Below are 17623 nucleotides of genomic sequence, written 5' to 3' on the forward strand. Positions count from 1 at the left end.
CCCTGGCTCCACCCCTGGGTACCGGGCAGGTTTGCAAACTGCTGGGGGAGGACCTGGAGACTGTGCCCCTCGCTCCAAGTCAGTGCCTCTCCTTCTCTCGGCCCCCTAAGGGGCGCGTTCCCGGTAACCCCTTTCTCGGAAGCTGGGAGATCTCTCCCGCGCCTGCGACCTCCCTGCCCGGTTCCTTTTAATTGCAGCCTGTGACGGGTCCTCCCGGGTCCAGCCCCCACCCCGCCCGGGGATCTGTCGCGCCTTCGGCGAGGCGCGGGAGAAACAAAGACGCGTGGAAATGGGAGGCGAGGGCCCAAGGTGGGCCGGCGAACTTGAGCTCCGACGCGTTCGCAGACCTGTGGCCCAGCGCTGCGAGGAGACCCGGGGAGCGGGCCAGGCCGGCTGTCCCCAGGCCGGGCGCAGTTCCTTACCTGCGGGTAAGCTGCAGAGAAGGAAGGCGAAGGTCGGCCAGAATCCCAGGGCTGAACGTCCTGCCCCTCTCCCCATACCCATCCATCCAGCTCGGCCTGTTACCACTAGCCTCTCCCTGGAAGAAGAGTTCAGAAGAAAAGAAGAAAATAAATCACGCTGCGGAGAAAGGGCAGCCTCGCTCCGCCGGCGGGAGCAGCGAGCCGGGAGGCTCGGTCCACCTCGGCTGCGGGCGCCCGGCGCGTCCCCCCTCCCCGCGCGCCCCTCCCTCGCCATCCATCACCCGGTTCCCCGCCAATGTCGGCGCGGCCCCGCCGCCCCAGCCGCCGCGCGGCCCGCCCCCTCGCGCTCGGGTTTCAGCGCCGCCCGCGGGGCTGGGGGGTGAGGAGCTGGGCGGGGACCCAGGCGGCCCAGCTGCGGCGCTGGCCACGGGGACCTCGGGAACCCAGGGCCACAGGGCGCGCCCTGGCTCCCCCAACTCCGCGACAGTCCACGCAGAAAATGCGCAAATCCCCCGGGAAGACCAAGGCCTGCAGAGTGCAAGGGCGGCCGTGCCCTGCTCCCCGCCACTCCCCTCAATCTTCCCTGTACACACCCGACTCAAGTAGAAACAGATTGGAGAGAAACCCCAGGACCCCTTTACAACTAGACTGCCGTCCTGAAGACGCCACCGACACCCCGGCTCATTTCCCTCACTCAGAAACGTCCCCAGTGCAGGAGGCTGAAAAACCCGCTTCCGAGTTGTCCGGGGTTGGGCGGGATGGCCCGCTGGATCTCGGCCACTAAAGCACCTCGAGGGTCTCGCCTGCAGCAGCCCCGGGCCACCCGGGCCACCCACTCGGCCTGTGCTCTGCCGCTTCCAGCATCCCCTCCAGGCACCTCGCTGCTTTCCCAGGACTTGCCCTGGCTGCGCTCCCAAGTTGGGGGCCTGACTGATGGAGGCAGCAGGACAGCTGCCACCGGGGAGGTGGTGTGGATGGTGTGGTCTCAGCCGTGTGCGGGGCCTGGCCTTCTGGCGCTGCCAGGGCAAGGCCACCAAGGCCGCTCTGGGGAGGGCATCAGGGTGGTGACTTGCCTTAACTTGGTCACTTATTTTTCCAGGAGCAAAATGTCTCCTCCCCAAGATTCCCCAGGCCCCGCAGATCCCTGCCGCTTTTGGGATATTTAAGGGACTGGAAACTTCTCCCCGAGAAACATCTTTTGGACCGAACACAAATAGGCCAGAGCAAGTGATCTTAGTTAAATCAATTCCCCCCTCAGCCCCCCTCACCTCACCTCCAAGCCTGCTTGTCTGGTTCTTTGGGGAAAAAAATTGAGTTTTTATCCAATTTAGATTTTCTCTTAAGCACTCTCACAGTCTTCACTTGCTGAAGGCCACAGAGGCTGCATTTAGGACTGTGACTGCCAGGAGGGGAGGGGAGCTCTGGAGAAGTGGCTTTGGGCCAGGGGAAGGGGATCCTAGGTCTGTAGATACAATCCGAAGCTTAGTAATACTTGTGAATCTGGCTTCTCTGAAACAGGTTGGTAAAATGCTACAGGTTTGCCCAGTGAAAGCCCCAAACCTCAAAATTCAGGTCTCCAATCACATTCCTCTCAGGCATGACCCACAATTAACCTTCCAGAATCACAGGACAGCCCTGGCACACTGAGGCAGGCAGAGCCAGACTATACAGAGGCACCTGTCAGGCCCACCAATTAACACCATTTGCTAGATTCTGCCTTTTCACAAGTTAATTCTAAAGCTTCTCACTAATGAGAGAGAAGGGAGCCATGAGCATTCCCAGCAGCCCAGACAGTAAATTCACCACCATCACTACTGCTGCAGCATCTCCAGGTCGGAGGACGTGGCTCAGGACCCAGCGAAGAGGCTGTGCAGGCAGCAGAAGACCTGAAAGCACCTTCCAACACCGTCCACTGGCCCAGGAGCGGACCTTTGGTGCAGGGCTTTTAGCCTCTATACCACTGTTTCTTCATCTGCAGGGGGCAGGCTGATAATATTATCACCCCCAAACTGCACCCGAATATAAGCATACCTCAGATATTGTAGGTTTGGTTCTGGACTACCACAATCCAGCAAATATTGCAATCAGGGAGGCACAAAAACTTTTTTGTTTCCCAGTGCATATCAAAATTATGTTTACACTATACCGTAGCCTATTAAGTGTGTGATAGCACATGATAGCCAAAAAAACCAATTAATACCTTAATTAAAAAAATATTTTATTGCTAAAAAATGCTAACCCTCATCTGGGCCTTCAGTGAGTCGAAATCTTTTTGCAGGAGTAACATCAAAAATCACTGCTCACAGATCACATAACAAATATAATCATAAAGAAAAAGTTTGAAATATTGAGAGAATTACCAAAATGTGACAGAGAGATGTGAAGTGAGCAAATGCTGTTAGAAAAATGGCGTCGATAGACTTATTTGACGTAGGGTGGCCACACACCTCCAATTTGTAAAAAATGCATTATCTGTGAAGCTCAGTAAAAAGAGGAGTACCTGCACAATGTGGGAGGGGCACTGGGTCGTGGGAGCTCCCCAGGGGTCCTGCCAGGGGACTGGCCGCCATTTTGGGAGGAGAGCCAACTCCTATGACGTAAGCAAGTTGTTTGGGAAAGGGACGCAAAGGGCTGTCTCCTCAAGAGAAGTGTGTGAGGCTGAATTCGGGCATCACAGAAGTGGAGACTGGGCCTTTACACAGTTTAGACTATGAGGAGAAATCCAGGCTCAAATAGAGCAGTATGGCGTTGTGTTGACCTTGAGAAATCTGTCTATAATGGCCAAACCAACCAGCCTACTGACAACTCCTAACTCTTTGCAGAAATAAGAAATTCTTGAAATATGGTGAGGAAGGGGCAGGGGGCTTCTGAAAGGCGATGTCTGCGTAAGGCTGAAGCCCTCCCAGGGGCAGGGGTGGGCAGGGACTCCAGCTTCCCCTGCCTCCTTGTATGAACAGGGTGTTCCCAAATCCAGGAACTGAGGTGTCAGTCAATAAATACATATTCAGGACCAGTGCATGCTAGTCCCTGGGGGATAAAGGAATCAATAAAATAGCTCCTATCTCAGAACTACTGGTAGAAACAGATATTAGGGGAAGGTGCGGGGTAAAGCAGAGGTGAGGAATGAACAACTAACTACCCAGGGAAAGTTTTACCAAAAAAGGTGGTGTGTCTTATGAGGTGCCTTCAAGGGTTCACTTTCAGTAAGAATGACGGTAATAACAGTTAACGTCTCAACGTGCTCTTACATTCTGTCAGATGCTGGCTAAGTGCTTGACATTTTTAGACACTTGGTAAGTTTAGGTCTGTTCTATTATTCTCCCCATTGTGCAGATGAGAAAACTGAGGCCAGGTGAGGTTAGGGACTCACCCAATGACCAGCTAATAAACTGCAGAGCCAAGCACGCCCAACCCCGTCCCTGACGTGCTGTATATGCCATTCGTTCCAGTGATGCAAGTCCACACTGTGTTTAAAGTCAAGGCGAGATAGATAAGTTAACAATCACTTTCAACAGAGCATCACCCAGACTCTGGCAGGGGCGGCACAGAACATAGGTGCCAGGGGCCTCCAGCCCAGTCTGGGGTGTGGCAAGGGGAGGGAATTTTGCCCAGTGTGGGAATGTGCCAGGGGAAGACGGTGGGCAGGGGAAGAGGAGAGGGGCAGGGATTCTAGGTAGAAGGAACACTGAGTATGTCACAAGCCAAGGTGTGGCTTGCTGGAGGAGCTGGAAAAGCTTGGGAGAGGTGGCTATAGGAGATAGAGGCTAGGCTGCAGAGAGAGCAGGAGCTTGGGAGAGCTGTAGAAGGGCCAGCATGTACTCTGCTAGGGTGTGCATTTTTAGTATTTGGGAGCCCCACCCACAGCCTCAAGAAGGGGAGGGATTTATTCTCTTGGGAGACCATTGTGATGGGTTTAACAGTAATACAGATGCCCAGGCCCCACTCAGAGCAGCTGAATCTGAGTCTTGGGAAATAGAGCCTGGGCACCGCCATCATAAAATGAGCTCTCCTGGGAGTCTCATGTGTAGGGGACTCGTAGGTTTGTTAAGTTTCCTCACCTTCCATCAACCCTGGATGCACAAAAGACCCAGGCTGAGTCACAGCTTACCCTGCTGGACTTAAAGTCCGAGCAAGACGGGGAACTTTAACAATCACTTTCAATAAAGCAGTGACTGGCACATGACCCAAGCTGACCAATTAGAACCTGTCCTGAGACTGTTGCTATGGGAGAGCCCACTGATCCCGTTCTGCTCTCTGTAGTTTCTCATCCTACACAGGATGGGTCTCGGGGTAGCAATCTGATGGCAAGGCGAGTGTTTATGGGTGTTGCAGGTTGAAGCTGTGTTTGCAGAGTTGGCATACTGGTTTTTTTTTTTTTTTACCGAAGTTGCATTTTATCTGGTGAGCTTTTCAGGGACTGATGGCAATTTTCAGGGCCAACCTTCCCCATACCACTCCTCAGCATGGGATTCTCCATGAAGCTCCTCCTTATTAGCCCCTCTGAGCTATACCAGGATGTGTTCCAGCTATGGGAGCCAACAAAATTCTTTATTTTGCTGAAACTGGTTTGATTTCGGTTCCTCTCGCTTGCATGCACAGACTTTTGACCAATAAGGAGAAGCTAAGGTCTCAAGAACACTGGTCTCAAGAATTATTTTCACCATCCCCAAAAGCACAGGGATATATTGTCCATGGCTCTTAATCCATCATTCACTTACTGGCAAAATTTCATGAGTCTACTCCCATCCCGTCCACCCTGTACTTCTGAAACCACGTTGCCTATACCATGACTTGAGAAACTCAGCTGCTTCACTTTACAACTCAGAATGGGACCTAATCCTTCTTTGTAATTTATCCCTCAAATTCCCCTTTCAACCTTCAAGGGCTACCCTGGGTCGGGTCGTTTCAAATTTGATGAACCAGACCTGCTCATTCTCTGCACAACCTTCAAGGTCTTATAGACTTTGATCATATCACCTTTCTGGCTTCATCTTTCCACACTAAACTCCTGAAAGAACAAAGCAGCCCAGCTTCTCGGGAAAAACTTCTGCCTGGCTGATTACTCACCTTTCTGCAGTTCTGAGCTATTCTCCTCTAGCTCATAACCCTGCCAGGTTTGGGGGAAGCCCAGGGAGAGCAGTGTTTTTGGCTTCGTTTCCAATACTATTTCTGAACACTTGGTCAAACATTTTGCCAGGACCCCCAAACCCCTTTTTGTGGCTATAAACAGACTGGACCCAGTCCTTTTTCTTGTAACTTGGATTCTGTTCTCCTAAATGCATTAACTGAGGCTTGCCCCCCTGCAAAAGCTTAATATGTATGTTCTTGCTAACTCATCAGCTGGTCCTGCAGCGAATCACCATTTGTTTGCCATCTCTCTGCAGAGCCTTCATTTCAGCTGTAGGCCTGGAACCCTTCTCTCCCTTCAGATGATCTATGGACATTTAAATGAAGTCTGGGAGCACCAGCCATCCTTGGGGATCCCGACTGTTTATAATTCTTCATCCAGAAAAGCACCTGTTTATCCTATTCTGTGTTTCCTGTCTCTAAGGACAATTCCGGTCCACGGTGACTTCCCCCTAAGTTCTGGAGGAACTTAACTATTGGAGATGACCCTCAGGGAGGAACTTTGCCAGAAGGAATTCTGAGAGTCTAAACATAATTCATCCCTGGCTTTCTCTCTCTCTCGTCTCAGGCCTGTTTCTACGTCCTCAAGGACTGCAAATAGACTGGTTCAGTTTCATGTTCTCTTTTCAGAAAGCGTGTGCTGCTCTGCCCAGGTAATTAGGACTTTAAAACATGTTTGCTGATATTACATTTTTAGTTATCTGTTCCGCCAAAGTGGCTAAAAGTGACTCCCTAGAGGGGTGGGCTTCCTTTGTGGACTGGGGGCCCAGCACGTCTGCCCTTGGGCTCAGGCTCGACGTGGAAGAGAGATGTATATTTTGATCACTGAGATACAACTGCCATCTTTAATCATCAATGCTCCCTTCCCTCCAGCTGGTCCTGGGACAGAGGGCCACAGGCTTTCCTTGACCCATTTGTTTCCATGACCATTTAGGAATCGCCTTGCTTCTCTTCTTCCAAAGCATTTTTGGGTCTCGCTGTCCTCACTCAGGCATTGAGGAACCTCTTCACTGTTCATGTCGGGAAGCCTTCAGCGTGTTCCTACCCTGGTCTAGCTGGTTTTTTTTTCCTTTCTCTGCACGTGTGCACGCTGTTTTCTTGGCTTACATGCTCCCTCCCTCCCCACGAGAGTGCTTATTCTCAGTAATTAAAACATGCAGATTTTATTCCAATATTCTAATGGCTTTTTTTGAAATGCATCCTTCCCTGACACTCCAATAGCTCTTCTTAGAAACTGAAGCAATATCTCACTTTCTCTTTAAATTCTCCTGATGGATTTAAACCCCTTAGCAGAGGTTATTTGCTCTCGGATCTGTCTTTAAATGCATGTGATCAGATGAGTAATGTTCCCCCCTCACCCCCAAGGCAGATTGTTTTAGTTTATTTATTGTTTTTCAGTACTGGGCTCGGAGTGAGGTTTTGGGAGTTCTCAGATGAGCAGCAGACAGGTCTGCACCCACTCCGGACAGCCCAGGGATGTAGCCAGATGTGGAGACAAATCATTCCAGCACAGTGTGGAGCACTCCGACAGGGGTGTCTGCATGGTGTCTCGGGAGCCCTATCCCTGTCCCCGCAAATCAACTCAGGACTTAAGGCTGGAGGGTCTTTCGGAGTTGGGGGCGGGAGGTCTCTGTCAGGAGCTTCTTTAATGAACTGGACCACTGACTGCAAAGCAAGCCATCGCTAGTACCCGGTCTGGCGACGTCTACACCACCATCAGACGCATACTGTCTGGAACACCGTCTGTCAAAATTCCACCTCGTGGACAATCGACATCAGACTGCCCTGTGGGACAGGATTCCTACTCAGGAGTCCACTTTCAGGAACAGAGTCTGGGGATTTTCAGGGCCTGGAGAACCAGCTTGGCATGGACATCTGTATGGAGGGCCTGTTTCAGAACCTTCCAGAAGCACATCCCCCGCTGGTAGATACGGGCATAGTCACAGTGCCGGGAAGATATAAAAGGGATTTTTTAAAAAGAAAATGCTGGGAAAACAAATTTTCCGGACTTTCCGTTTCCTTCAATCTAACATCACATTTATTTCAAGAAATGGAAACAGTAATAAAGGCATATGTTAAAAAAAATCAATTTCCTGTTACATGAAATCGGGTAACTGTCCCTGGAGAGAATAACCGTGAACAGTTTCATGCACATCTTTCTAGGTATTTCCATATGCATATAAGCATGTATAAAATCAATCAATCAATTTATCTAGCCAGCTTACTATAATTTTACCAAAAACTATTAGCAACCTCCCAAATGCTCCCTATTTCCTGTTTTTATTCTGGGGATATTTCATATTTTATTCTGTCTCTCAGTTAAATAGCCCTATGAACTCGTCCATCATGGCAGGAGCGGGAGCTGAGCAGTCCGAGGAATGAGTTCCCCAGCCGAAGGGGATGTACTGATGGAAGACCAGACAGACTTGAATATAAAACAGTCCATGTGAAAAAAGAAGCAGACTCCCAGATGGAGACAACAAACTAGTGGTTACCAGTGAGGGGAGGGAAAAGGGTGGGGCCAAACTGGGGTTGGGGGTTCAGACGTACAAACTATGAAGTACAAAATTAGCTACAAGGATATACTGTGCAACATGGGGAATACAGCCAATATTTTACAATAACTATAAATGGATTATAACCTATAAAAATTGTGACTCAATATATTGTACACCTGTAACTCGTATAATATTATACATCTGCTATGTTTCACTTAATAATAACTAAAACTGACTAAATAAATAAAATAAAATAGTCTCTCTGTGAGGAATACCAAATGCCTTTTAAAAGCTATATCCTCTTCTCTTCCTGGACTTCAATCCCCATTTAAAAACACTTCATCTGTCCCTTCTCATCTGGAAGTCAGACAACCCACATTTACGCCAACTTATACTGCAGAAGGTAAGGCACCTGCCTGAGGTCACCCAGCTGGCGTGGTGGCAGAGTGGGGATGGGGCAGGTCTGGGTGACTCCCAGCTGTCACACCACCTCTGATGAGTTCCCCAACGCCTTCCCAGGCACAGAGATGTTTGGTCTTCTCTCTGCCTCTGTTCACCCTCCTCCATCTCTGTGCTCCTCCTCTTGCTCTGAACAGAAGGAAGGACTCCCTTCGAGTTCCCCCAGCCTCAGCCCAGGCTGGGCTGGAGCCCTCCTGATGACCTGCTAACAGTTTGTCCGGTCCCATTTCCATAAATGAAGCCCCTCCTGCCGTCCTTCTGCACGTCTCCTTCTTCACCTCTGAGATTCTCAGAAAAAACACCTGGAACAGCCTCATTTCTTCTTTGGACACATCTCCCCTTCCTCCCTAACTGGGATGATAAACTAATATATAATCAGAGTTTCATTTCTGAAAGTCTTCCTCCCGTCACTTTCCTCTTGAGCTCTTGTCTGAGACTCCAGTGCACACCTTTCTGGTTTACACTTGCAAATTCTTCCGTCTACAAAGCGCAGGACGAAAGTGATAGCCTTTGTGAATTGCTTAATTGTCAGTATTGAGACTGAGACATTTTAGACATTGCGGTGGAAATGGGGAAAGAGAGAGGCCAGGAATTTGGGGCGGCACTGCCCCTAGCTGGGGGACCCCGGCATGTCCTGTCCTCTCTCTGGACCCAAAGCTTCTCCACCAGCAGAATCCTGGCCTGGCTGCCCCCGGGGAGGTGGGGGTGGGCTTCCAGCTCCGCAGTCTGTTGTCTCGAGGAAGTCACTGAACTGGTGTTGGCTCTGTAACTGACTGGTTTTGCCCACACCCGACTCCGAGGAGCCATTCTGGAACACTTCTGGGTTCCCCCAACGGAAATGTTGCTGAGCAAGTAGGTAATGTTATTTGAAAAGTGACATTTTTATGTTTTAGTGTCAGTACGAGATTCTTCAGCAATAATCCCCAGCAATACTACTGCATACCTGAAACCACACCTTGAAAACATCTAGTGACCTCGTTTTAAAGCAGCTTTTGGGTACCCATACCAAGACATGCCAAGTTCCTGTGACGGAGAACAGACCCCCCAGCATCCATCTCTCCCTGTTCCAGTAAGTTCTTGGGAGAAGAACCAGCTTGGAACCATTTATCCACCAAATGGCAACTGTTTGAACTGACAGTGAGTCTGCGTCTCCCTCTCCACCAGCAGAAGGCTGCAGTATTTGGATTAATGAACAAGTTGGTGCCAAGCACAAATACCATAGACGTTTAGCAATAGGATCAGAGATAACCAAGTTATTCATCAAATTCAAAATTGTTTAGAATGGCTAATGCAAAGCTGAAATAAAGAAGATCACGAGCTGATGGGAGGTGGGGAAGGGTGCCAATCCAGAAAGAAAAAATGTGCTGTTTTATGTGACATTTTCCTCTACCACCGTGGTCTTCTATTTTAAACTTGTTGGAAGGCTGAGGGGCTGTCTTTACTTTTACGTTAGAGACGCAATACATCACGCTAGCTGAGAACACGCAGTCTGAACCCAGACCCCTGAGAAACCTCAGTTATCTCATCAGAAAAATGGGGATATTCTTTTGCTCTCTCCGAAGATTATTGCGAGGATTAAATGAGTTATAAGAGACCATTTAGAACAGATATTTGGCGTCGAGTAAGTGTTGATAAGTAGTTGCCAATATTAGTTTTAAGAATTGTTTTCGTTGTAACAAAATATCTACTATGTGCCTGATTCTGATTTGTATGTGTGGGAATTGGGGGGAAACCTGCAGAGTTCCCCAAGAACTTTCATTTTATTTTATTTTTAAAATTAAAAAAATTAATATAATTTTTAAAGGTTACACTGCGTTTACAGTTACTACATGTTGCACAATACATCCTCATAGCCTGTCTTACACCCAATAGTTTGAACCTCCCACTTCCTCACCCCTATAAGCCCCTCTCCCCACTAGTAACTACTAGCTTGTTCTCTGTATCTGTGAGTCTGCTGCTTTTTTGTTGTTGTTATGTTTACTAGTTTGGTGTATTTTTAAAACTCCACATATAAGTGATATACAGTATTTGTCTTCCTCTGTCTGACTTATTTCACTTAGCTTAATGCCCTCCAAGTCCATCTATGTTGCTGCAAATGGCAAAATTTCATTCTTTTTTATGGTTGAGTACTACTCCACATCGTGTGTGTGTGTGTGTGTGTGTGTGTGTGTGTGTGTGTGTGCGCGCGCGCGCGCGAATGCATGTATCACCACTTCTTTATCCACTCATCTGTTGATGGACACCTAGGTTGCTTCCATATCTTGGCAATTGTGAATAATGTTGCTATGAAAATTGGGGTGCGTGTGTCTTTTTGAATGAGTGCCCAAGGACTCCTAGTGGGTTCTAAGTGCATTATCAGTTCAACTCAGGTTCTGTTGAGCAATCTCTATTAGACAAAATCTCCCACGTAATAGTAGAGTCATCTCAACTATGACATGGACACAGCTGTCTCCATTTCGAAATGAGAAGACTGAGACTCAGCAAGAGTAAGTGACTTGTCCCAGGTCACCAAGCATACAAATAGCAGGAAGGGGCTCAAATCCAGGCCTGATGATGCCACGTTCAGTGTTTTTCCCACCAAATCACAGCCCATTCTCATCTTCACCAGGTTTACTTTTTCCCGTTAGACAAATAACGTGCTTCATATACATAATCATGCACTTGAACTGTGAATATGTTTAGAGACACACTGCTTCCCAGAGCAAGCAAAAATACTAAAATGTTTTAAGAAAAGAGAAAATTTCCCTGAATAATCTCCCCCACCTGCCTAAAAACTTTGGAAGCTGAAATAGCGATAGTATTCTTCTTCTTCCTTTTGGATGTGAAAATGGTGTTTTGGGGTCAAGTTTTCATAGAGTGCTTACCAGAATTTAATAGCCTCTGAGTGACAAGTAAATGATACACAGGATGATGTTTAGGTAAACCTACCTACAGCAGCCATTCCCTGCGGTCCCTTCAGACCACAAGGCATTCAGAGCATGTTCAACTTCACAGCCAGATGGGCTTCTGCCCCTAGAAGTTGGTCACTGACCCAGAAAGGGAGGGCGTGGGTGCCGTCTTGGTTTGGGTGCCGTCTTGGCTTGGGTTGGTTTTGCCCTCGGTGACTCCTGGCCGTGGTGTGCGTGTGCTGGGAAGACACTACGCTCCCTGCCAGGCCTGAAGTCGACAGACTCTGCCAGGAGCATCCATTTGCGCATGAAGAAATCAGATGCTTGGAATTTAGGGATCTCTTTTCTCAAAATGCAACGTAAAACTCTCTCTGCATGGAAGAAAGCGGCACCTAGCTTTTCCTGACTGTATGATCTTGAGATACCCAAGGATACAAACCCAAGTATGCTGCAGTGACGGAAGTGAAACAACATAAATTAAACTCCCACGAGTCCCTTGTTCTGGGGCAGAACGACTTGCCAAACGTAGCAGTGAGGGTTTATGAGCAGGTCCGGGCCTGTGAGAGAACACCCTCATGAACCTCGTGACATCCACAGGTGCGCTGGCCCCTAAACTCTACATTGCTTTTTGCGTAAATGGAAGAAACCCATCTGATAAAATGCAATTGCATTAAAAAGTCGATTTATGGAGGGAGGGTACAGCTCAGTGGTAGAATGCAGGCCTACCTAGCACGCACAAGGTCCTGGGTTCAATCCCCAGGACCTCCATTACAGATAAATAAGTAAATAAAAACCTAATTCTCTCCCCCTCCCCCAAAATTTTTTTAAAAGTTGATTTATTATTTATACTCTACCTCTTTCCATAAAGGATATTAAATTAAATGTAAATGAGAGTATATTATACACCAAAATTTTCAAACAAGTATTAATTCTTATTCTTTCCAAAAAATTCTGATTCTTTTCAAGGTACTAATTGTTTCGAGGAAACCGTGTAGTTTTTTCAATTCTGTGAATGAAATGTGCATTTCCACGTGCTCTTCTGCTATGAATCTGTCAAATTCACACTTGTTCAGTGGAGCACAGGGTGCCGGCAGGTGAGCTAGGGTTTAACAGATCAGGACAGAAACTGAAATACAGTCTATGGCTCACAGGTCCTGGAGGGAGTCCCGCGCACACCTGGAGGGGCCACGTGGGAAAGTCAAGGCCGAGTGCAAACAGAGAGACAAGACCCAGGGCACGTGCCATTATCAGGGTCTGTGGTTAGAGCACGTTGGGGTTCCTGGAGCTAAGGCCAGTTTGGTTGACACAAACCAGAAGAAAGGGCTTTTGGTGAGCCTGATGGGGAACTTAGCTTAGGAGCAGTAGGCCCTGAGGAGAAGGGGAGACTGCTGATCATGATGGCTGGCTGCCATCCAGAGCAGAGCATGCACTTGTATTAAGGGCTGGTGTCAATTTAAGGTCCCCACGGGCCACGTGGTCAAACAAAATGGATGCGGAGGCAGCAATACCATGGAGTGGCTTAGCTAAACTCTCAGCAGTCCAAGGGACCTGTTCTTGTGAGAGCCTTCCATTCTGTTCTATTCTAGAGCTGAAAATGCACCCTGGCAGCAAATTTCTAAGTCACAGCGATTGCCTTGCAGATGTTTCCTGAGCATGCCTCTTTGAGAGCCAGGGAAATGGCTTCTCGGCAAGGGGTTAACCAGCAAGGTCTCGGAATCTCACAAGTGGGTCAGGCTTTGAGAGAGAGGACAAAACTTTGTGAAAGCACCTAGCACAACTCAACACTGCGGATTTTAAACAGCCAACCTGGAGGAAGAAACACACAGCGGTCCAGAACAATCGGGAAATGCATAAAAGTGTGTCAGGGGAGTGAATTCTAAGGTGGAGTGTCTGCATGTGACAGACAAGACTTATACCACGACGGATGTTTAGGACACCATCATGGGTTAAGTCTTTGTCTGCTTGTATGTTTCTAGCTAGTAGACTTTCAAGAAGCCAGCCAGGAGAGAATTCCTAACAATTCCTAAAGAGGATGAAAAATTATTTGCATGTTTCTTCAAGAACAAGGATAAGTAATGGGAGGCTTTGCAAAAAAATAAAATTAGACCCAGCAATTCCACTCCTGGGTATGTATCTGAAAAAAACAAAAACACTAATTTGAAAAGATACATGCATCCCAATATTCATAGCAGCATTATTTACAATTCACAACTGCCAAGATATGGAAGCAACCTAAGTGTCCATCAACAGATGAGTGGATAAAGAAGATGTAATCTACACACACACGTGCATACATACACACTGGAATACTACTCAGTCATAAAAAAGAATGAAAATTTTGCCATTTGCAGCAACACAGATGGACTTGGAGGCATTAAGCTAAGTGAAATAAGTCAGACAGAAAAAGACAAATACTGTATGTTATCACCTATATGTGGAATCTAAAAAATACAATCAACTAGTGAACATAACAAAAAAGAAGCAGACTCATACATATAGAGAACAAATTAGTGGTTACCAGTGGGGCGAGGGACCCAGGGAGGGGCAAGATAGGGGTAGGGGATTAAGAGGTACAAACTATAAAGTATAAAATAAGCTACAAGGATATATTGTACAACATGGAGAATACTACCAATATTTTATAATAACTATAAATAGAGTATAACCTTTAAAAATTGTAAATCACTATACTTGTACACTGTAACATATAATATTGTACATCAACTATACTTCAATTGAAAAAGAATGGACATGAATGAAGAGGGTGAAGAAAAACTCAGGAAACAGGGGACACATTTCCAGGTGAAATAGTAGTTCGGTGGGGTTTTTACCTCTTTTAATACTAACGCTGTACGTGAAGGTATTATGCATACAGTAATTGACATATTCAGAATAATAAGGGATTTAGAAAGGGTTGGTGCCATCATAATTGTGATGTTGTGATTTGTAATAAAAATATACACATTGGTTCTTCATCCCCAGCTCTGACACAAGATTCCTAAAACACTTGTAAATTCCTATGTGATAAGAGCACTTGGAGCATCTTTTGTTCCAACAGGGTGACTCTGGGGGAGCTCCTGGATGGCTCCTGGATCAGGGCTGATGGCCACTTCTCTAGGAAAGGGAGAGGGGCTGGAAATGGAGTGAGGAAGACTCCATAAAATCCAAATAGTGTGGTTTCAGGGAGCCTCCAGGTTGATGACCACATCCATATACCAGGAGGTGACACACCTCCCCCAGCTCCACAGGGACAGAAGCTCAAGGCGCTCCCGGACCTCACTCTACATTTCTCTCTCTGGCTGTTCATCCGTATCTTTTAATAAACGGGTAAATGTAAAAAAAAAAAAAAAAAGAAAAGAAAAAGAGAAAAAAAAAGAACAAGTAATGGTACCAAGGCTGTTGCTGAGGACTGAGGCCGAGTGTCTCTGTTCACAAGGGCAGATGGAGCACAGAGAATTACCAGGAAACAGGACAGACTGTTGCTGTCAGCCAGGGTGAGCTGGTGCGGAGATGTGGAGATCTGAGAGTCTCCAAAGATGAAAACATGAAACGTAAGTGGAAGCCACAATGGACGGCAGCTACTACACGTGGCCCTAATGAGACAGAAATTAGCAAGCTTTAGGGCATCTGTCCTCATATCTGCTCCTCCCTGCTATGCCCGCGGGGGACACAGGATCTACAGGAACTGGCTTTGTGTTACCAGATTACTGACAGAATCTTTTGTTTTCAAGTTTTTTTTTTTGCCAGATTTTCCTACGCTGGCAAATCCAGTTATCTTGGTTCCTGAAAGTTCTCCATCTTGCAGTGTTGCTTTAAACAAACAACTGGAAAACGAGAAGTAAACTCAGCTAGCAATTTTGTCATTATTTTCTGCGTAAACAGTGTCTGCTCTGCTTTTATTCTGTAGCATAATAATCTAGATATGAGACTTTTACAAGTCCAGGAGGCAGTAGTGCAGATTTATGTCTGTCAAGTAGCAGTGACTTTAACTCTTTTAGATGGGGCTATAAAAGAGATTTGCATTTGCCTTTTTTTTTTCCCAATTTCTGCCCAAGATTTCAAAATTTCTTCTTCCTCCTGCTCTTAGATTTGTCAAGTGGGCATTCTTATCTCCTGAACCCAAGGCTCCAGTGTGAGACAGCATTTGCCACTCTTAGGTCAGACCTGGCTAAGAAACTGGGCATCCTTTTAAAAGATGTTCACTTGTTCATTTGTCACCAAGGAAACTGACTTCTTCCTGACCTTGTCCGTACACTTGGGTGAGGCAATCCTTAATTTTTTCCACTGCCCTGTTCATTGATCTTCAGAGCTCTGTGGCTAAGGGAAGGGAGGCTGAAACTGCACTGTTATTCAGTCAAAATAAGAAAAAGAGAAGCCTGTCATCTGAATAGGGCTGATACCACAGATGGGAAAGCCTGGATCTCCCTGCTTCAGGTTAAATCTGTCTTAAGTTTGTTGAATGAATAAACAATGAATGTTGTTTGAAAAGCAAAGCCATTCTCCTAAGAGCCACAGGAACACTGCAGATGCTTAAAAGTTGTCTTAACTTACATTTGGGATGTCGTAAGTCAAGTTCTAGAACTTGACTTTAAGGTGTAGTGCCTTCTCTTTTCACAGGACTCACAGATTCCAGTGAGCCTGCACTGGTTTCCGATAATCCCTGTCTGTTTATGCTCAGTTTCATTTGGTTATATTCCATCTCTTTTCCTGGATGTCAGCCTTCTGGAGAGATCAGTGATCATACCTCCTAACGCAGGCCTAATTTAGGGACCGTGGCTGGTAGAAGCAAGTGCTTGAGTTTAATTCATTCGGTAGCAAGGTTGTAGGCAAAAAAGCACTTTAAATGCACAGAACCCTGGCTATACCCCTTCACATCAGTGGGCATCAGTTTCCTCTTCTGAGAAATGGGAATGCCAGCATTTCTTACTGCCTGCTTCCTAGAAGCAGCAAGCATCACTGTGAGAGCGACCTGAAAAACTCCCTGTCCCAGCGTTAGGTGTGCACAGTACCTATTCTTTTTATTTTGCATCTCTTCATCTAAGTCCTGTATTTGGCCTCCATGGGGTGGCTGAAGAGCCAAGTCGAGGGTCATATTAACTAGGGGCTTCTCATTCTCTATTCTGTATTATTACACATGCTGGGGAGGGAGGGAGTCACGCCTTGGAGAGGCTTGTAAGGAGAGAAAGACAGAGATTTCTTAGCAAAGGTCAGAGAAACCCCTCCTTGAATAAGGTTACTGCAAGATCCTTTTTGTTATAAATCTAGTTATTAATTCAATGCCTGCAAATGGTGAGACAGTTTCCAGCAGTGTCGGGGGTAAGCAGCTAAGCCACCCACCATTCCAAATGTCTATTCAGAGCATAAGCACCTGTCCGTCACCTGGGAGGGAAATGCGAGCAGGGGTGTTGAGCAAAGGAGGCTGGGATCTCCCTCACCACTAGCGCCACAGCTCAGAAGATCCCAAGAGGGCAAGTGGTCTTCGCCACAAGAACACCACCCTGCTCAACAAGAAACCAGCCTGCCCTTCAGAACAGGGAGAGCCCAGCTCACTGCTAATATCAGCTGGCCTGGAAGGTGGCAGCAAAAACCAGGCACGGAGGATGCGGAGCCCTCCTGGATGTGTGGGCGCCCCACCCACAGCCTTTGTCCGCTCTGCCTGCCATCCAGCAAAGTCCAGGCCCAGCTGCTAATTGGAGCTCATGTCCCTTACACATGTGGTAATGGAAGAGCAGGAAACCTCCTCTTTGGGTAAAAAACTGCCATTTTTGTTACATTATACCTTTCCTGTTAAGACCTGCACCTGGCTCTTTCCCAGTTCTCCTTCAGCTGCCCTTCAGAGAACACCAATCTCTTTTCTAGGGGTCACGGCTCAAGATTCGCCTGAAAAATCACTTTTTTTCTGATGCACGGGAGAAGAGAACGGGGCCGTGAACAGGTTTTTCCCATATCTCGGATAGACGCCCAAAGAACAGGCACCGCCTTACTGGCAGGTAACATTTTATGCTGTGGTTTTGCTAGAGGACCCTAAAGCCAGATGGAGAAAGTGTCGGATCTCCTTGAGGCGACGGCCTGCCACTCAGTACGGCCTGCAGTTCTGACCCTTGAGCTTGCCAGGTGGAGCCGGGGACGTGGCGACGCTCAGGCTCAGGAGGACTGTGGATACACCGAGAACTACTCGCTCCGGGTCCCAGGACCCTCCTCTGCCTCCCCACCTCGGGCCGGAGTCTCC

The 17623-nt window shown here is 47.4% G+C and overlaps 1 protein-coding gene across 1 annotated transcript in view; it reads right to left on the minus strand.

Annotated features, from left to right (window-relative positions):
* Positions 1–17623, minus strand: part of RGMA (repulsive guidance molecule BMP co-receptor a) — a 41846-nt gene that overhangs the window by 22861 nt on the left and 1362 nt on the right. Inside the window, exon 2 of the mRNA XM_032469462.1 lies at positions 423–538. Coding sequence (XP_032325353.1) covers positions 423–538 — 116 coding nt within the window. The remainder of the gene's footprint in view (positions 1–422; positions 539–17623) is intronic.

Source organism: Camelus ferus, chromosome 27 (genome assembly GCF_009834535.1).
Source record: "Camelus ferus isolate YT-003-E chromosome 27, BCGSAC_Cfer_1.0, whole genome shotgun sequence".
Taxonomy (NCBI): domain Eukaryota; kingdom Metazoa; phylum Chordata; class Mammalia; order Artiodactyla; family Camelidae; genus Camelus; species Camelus ferus.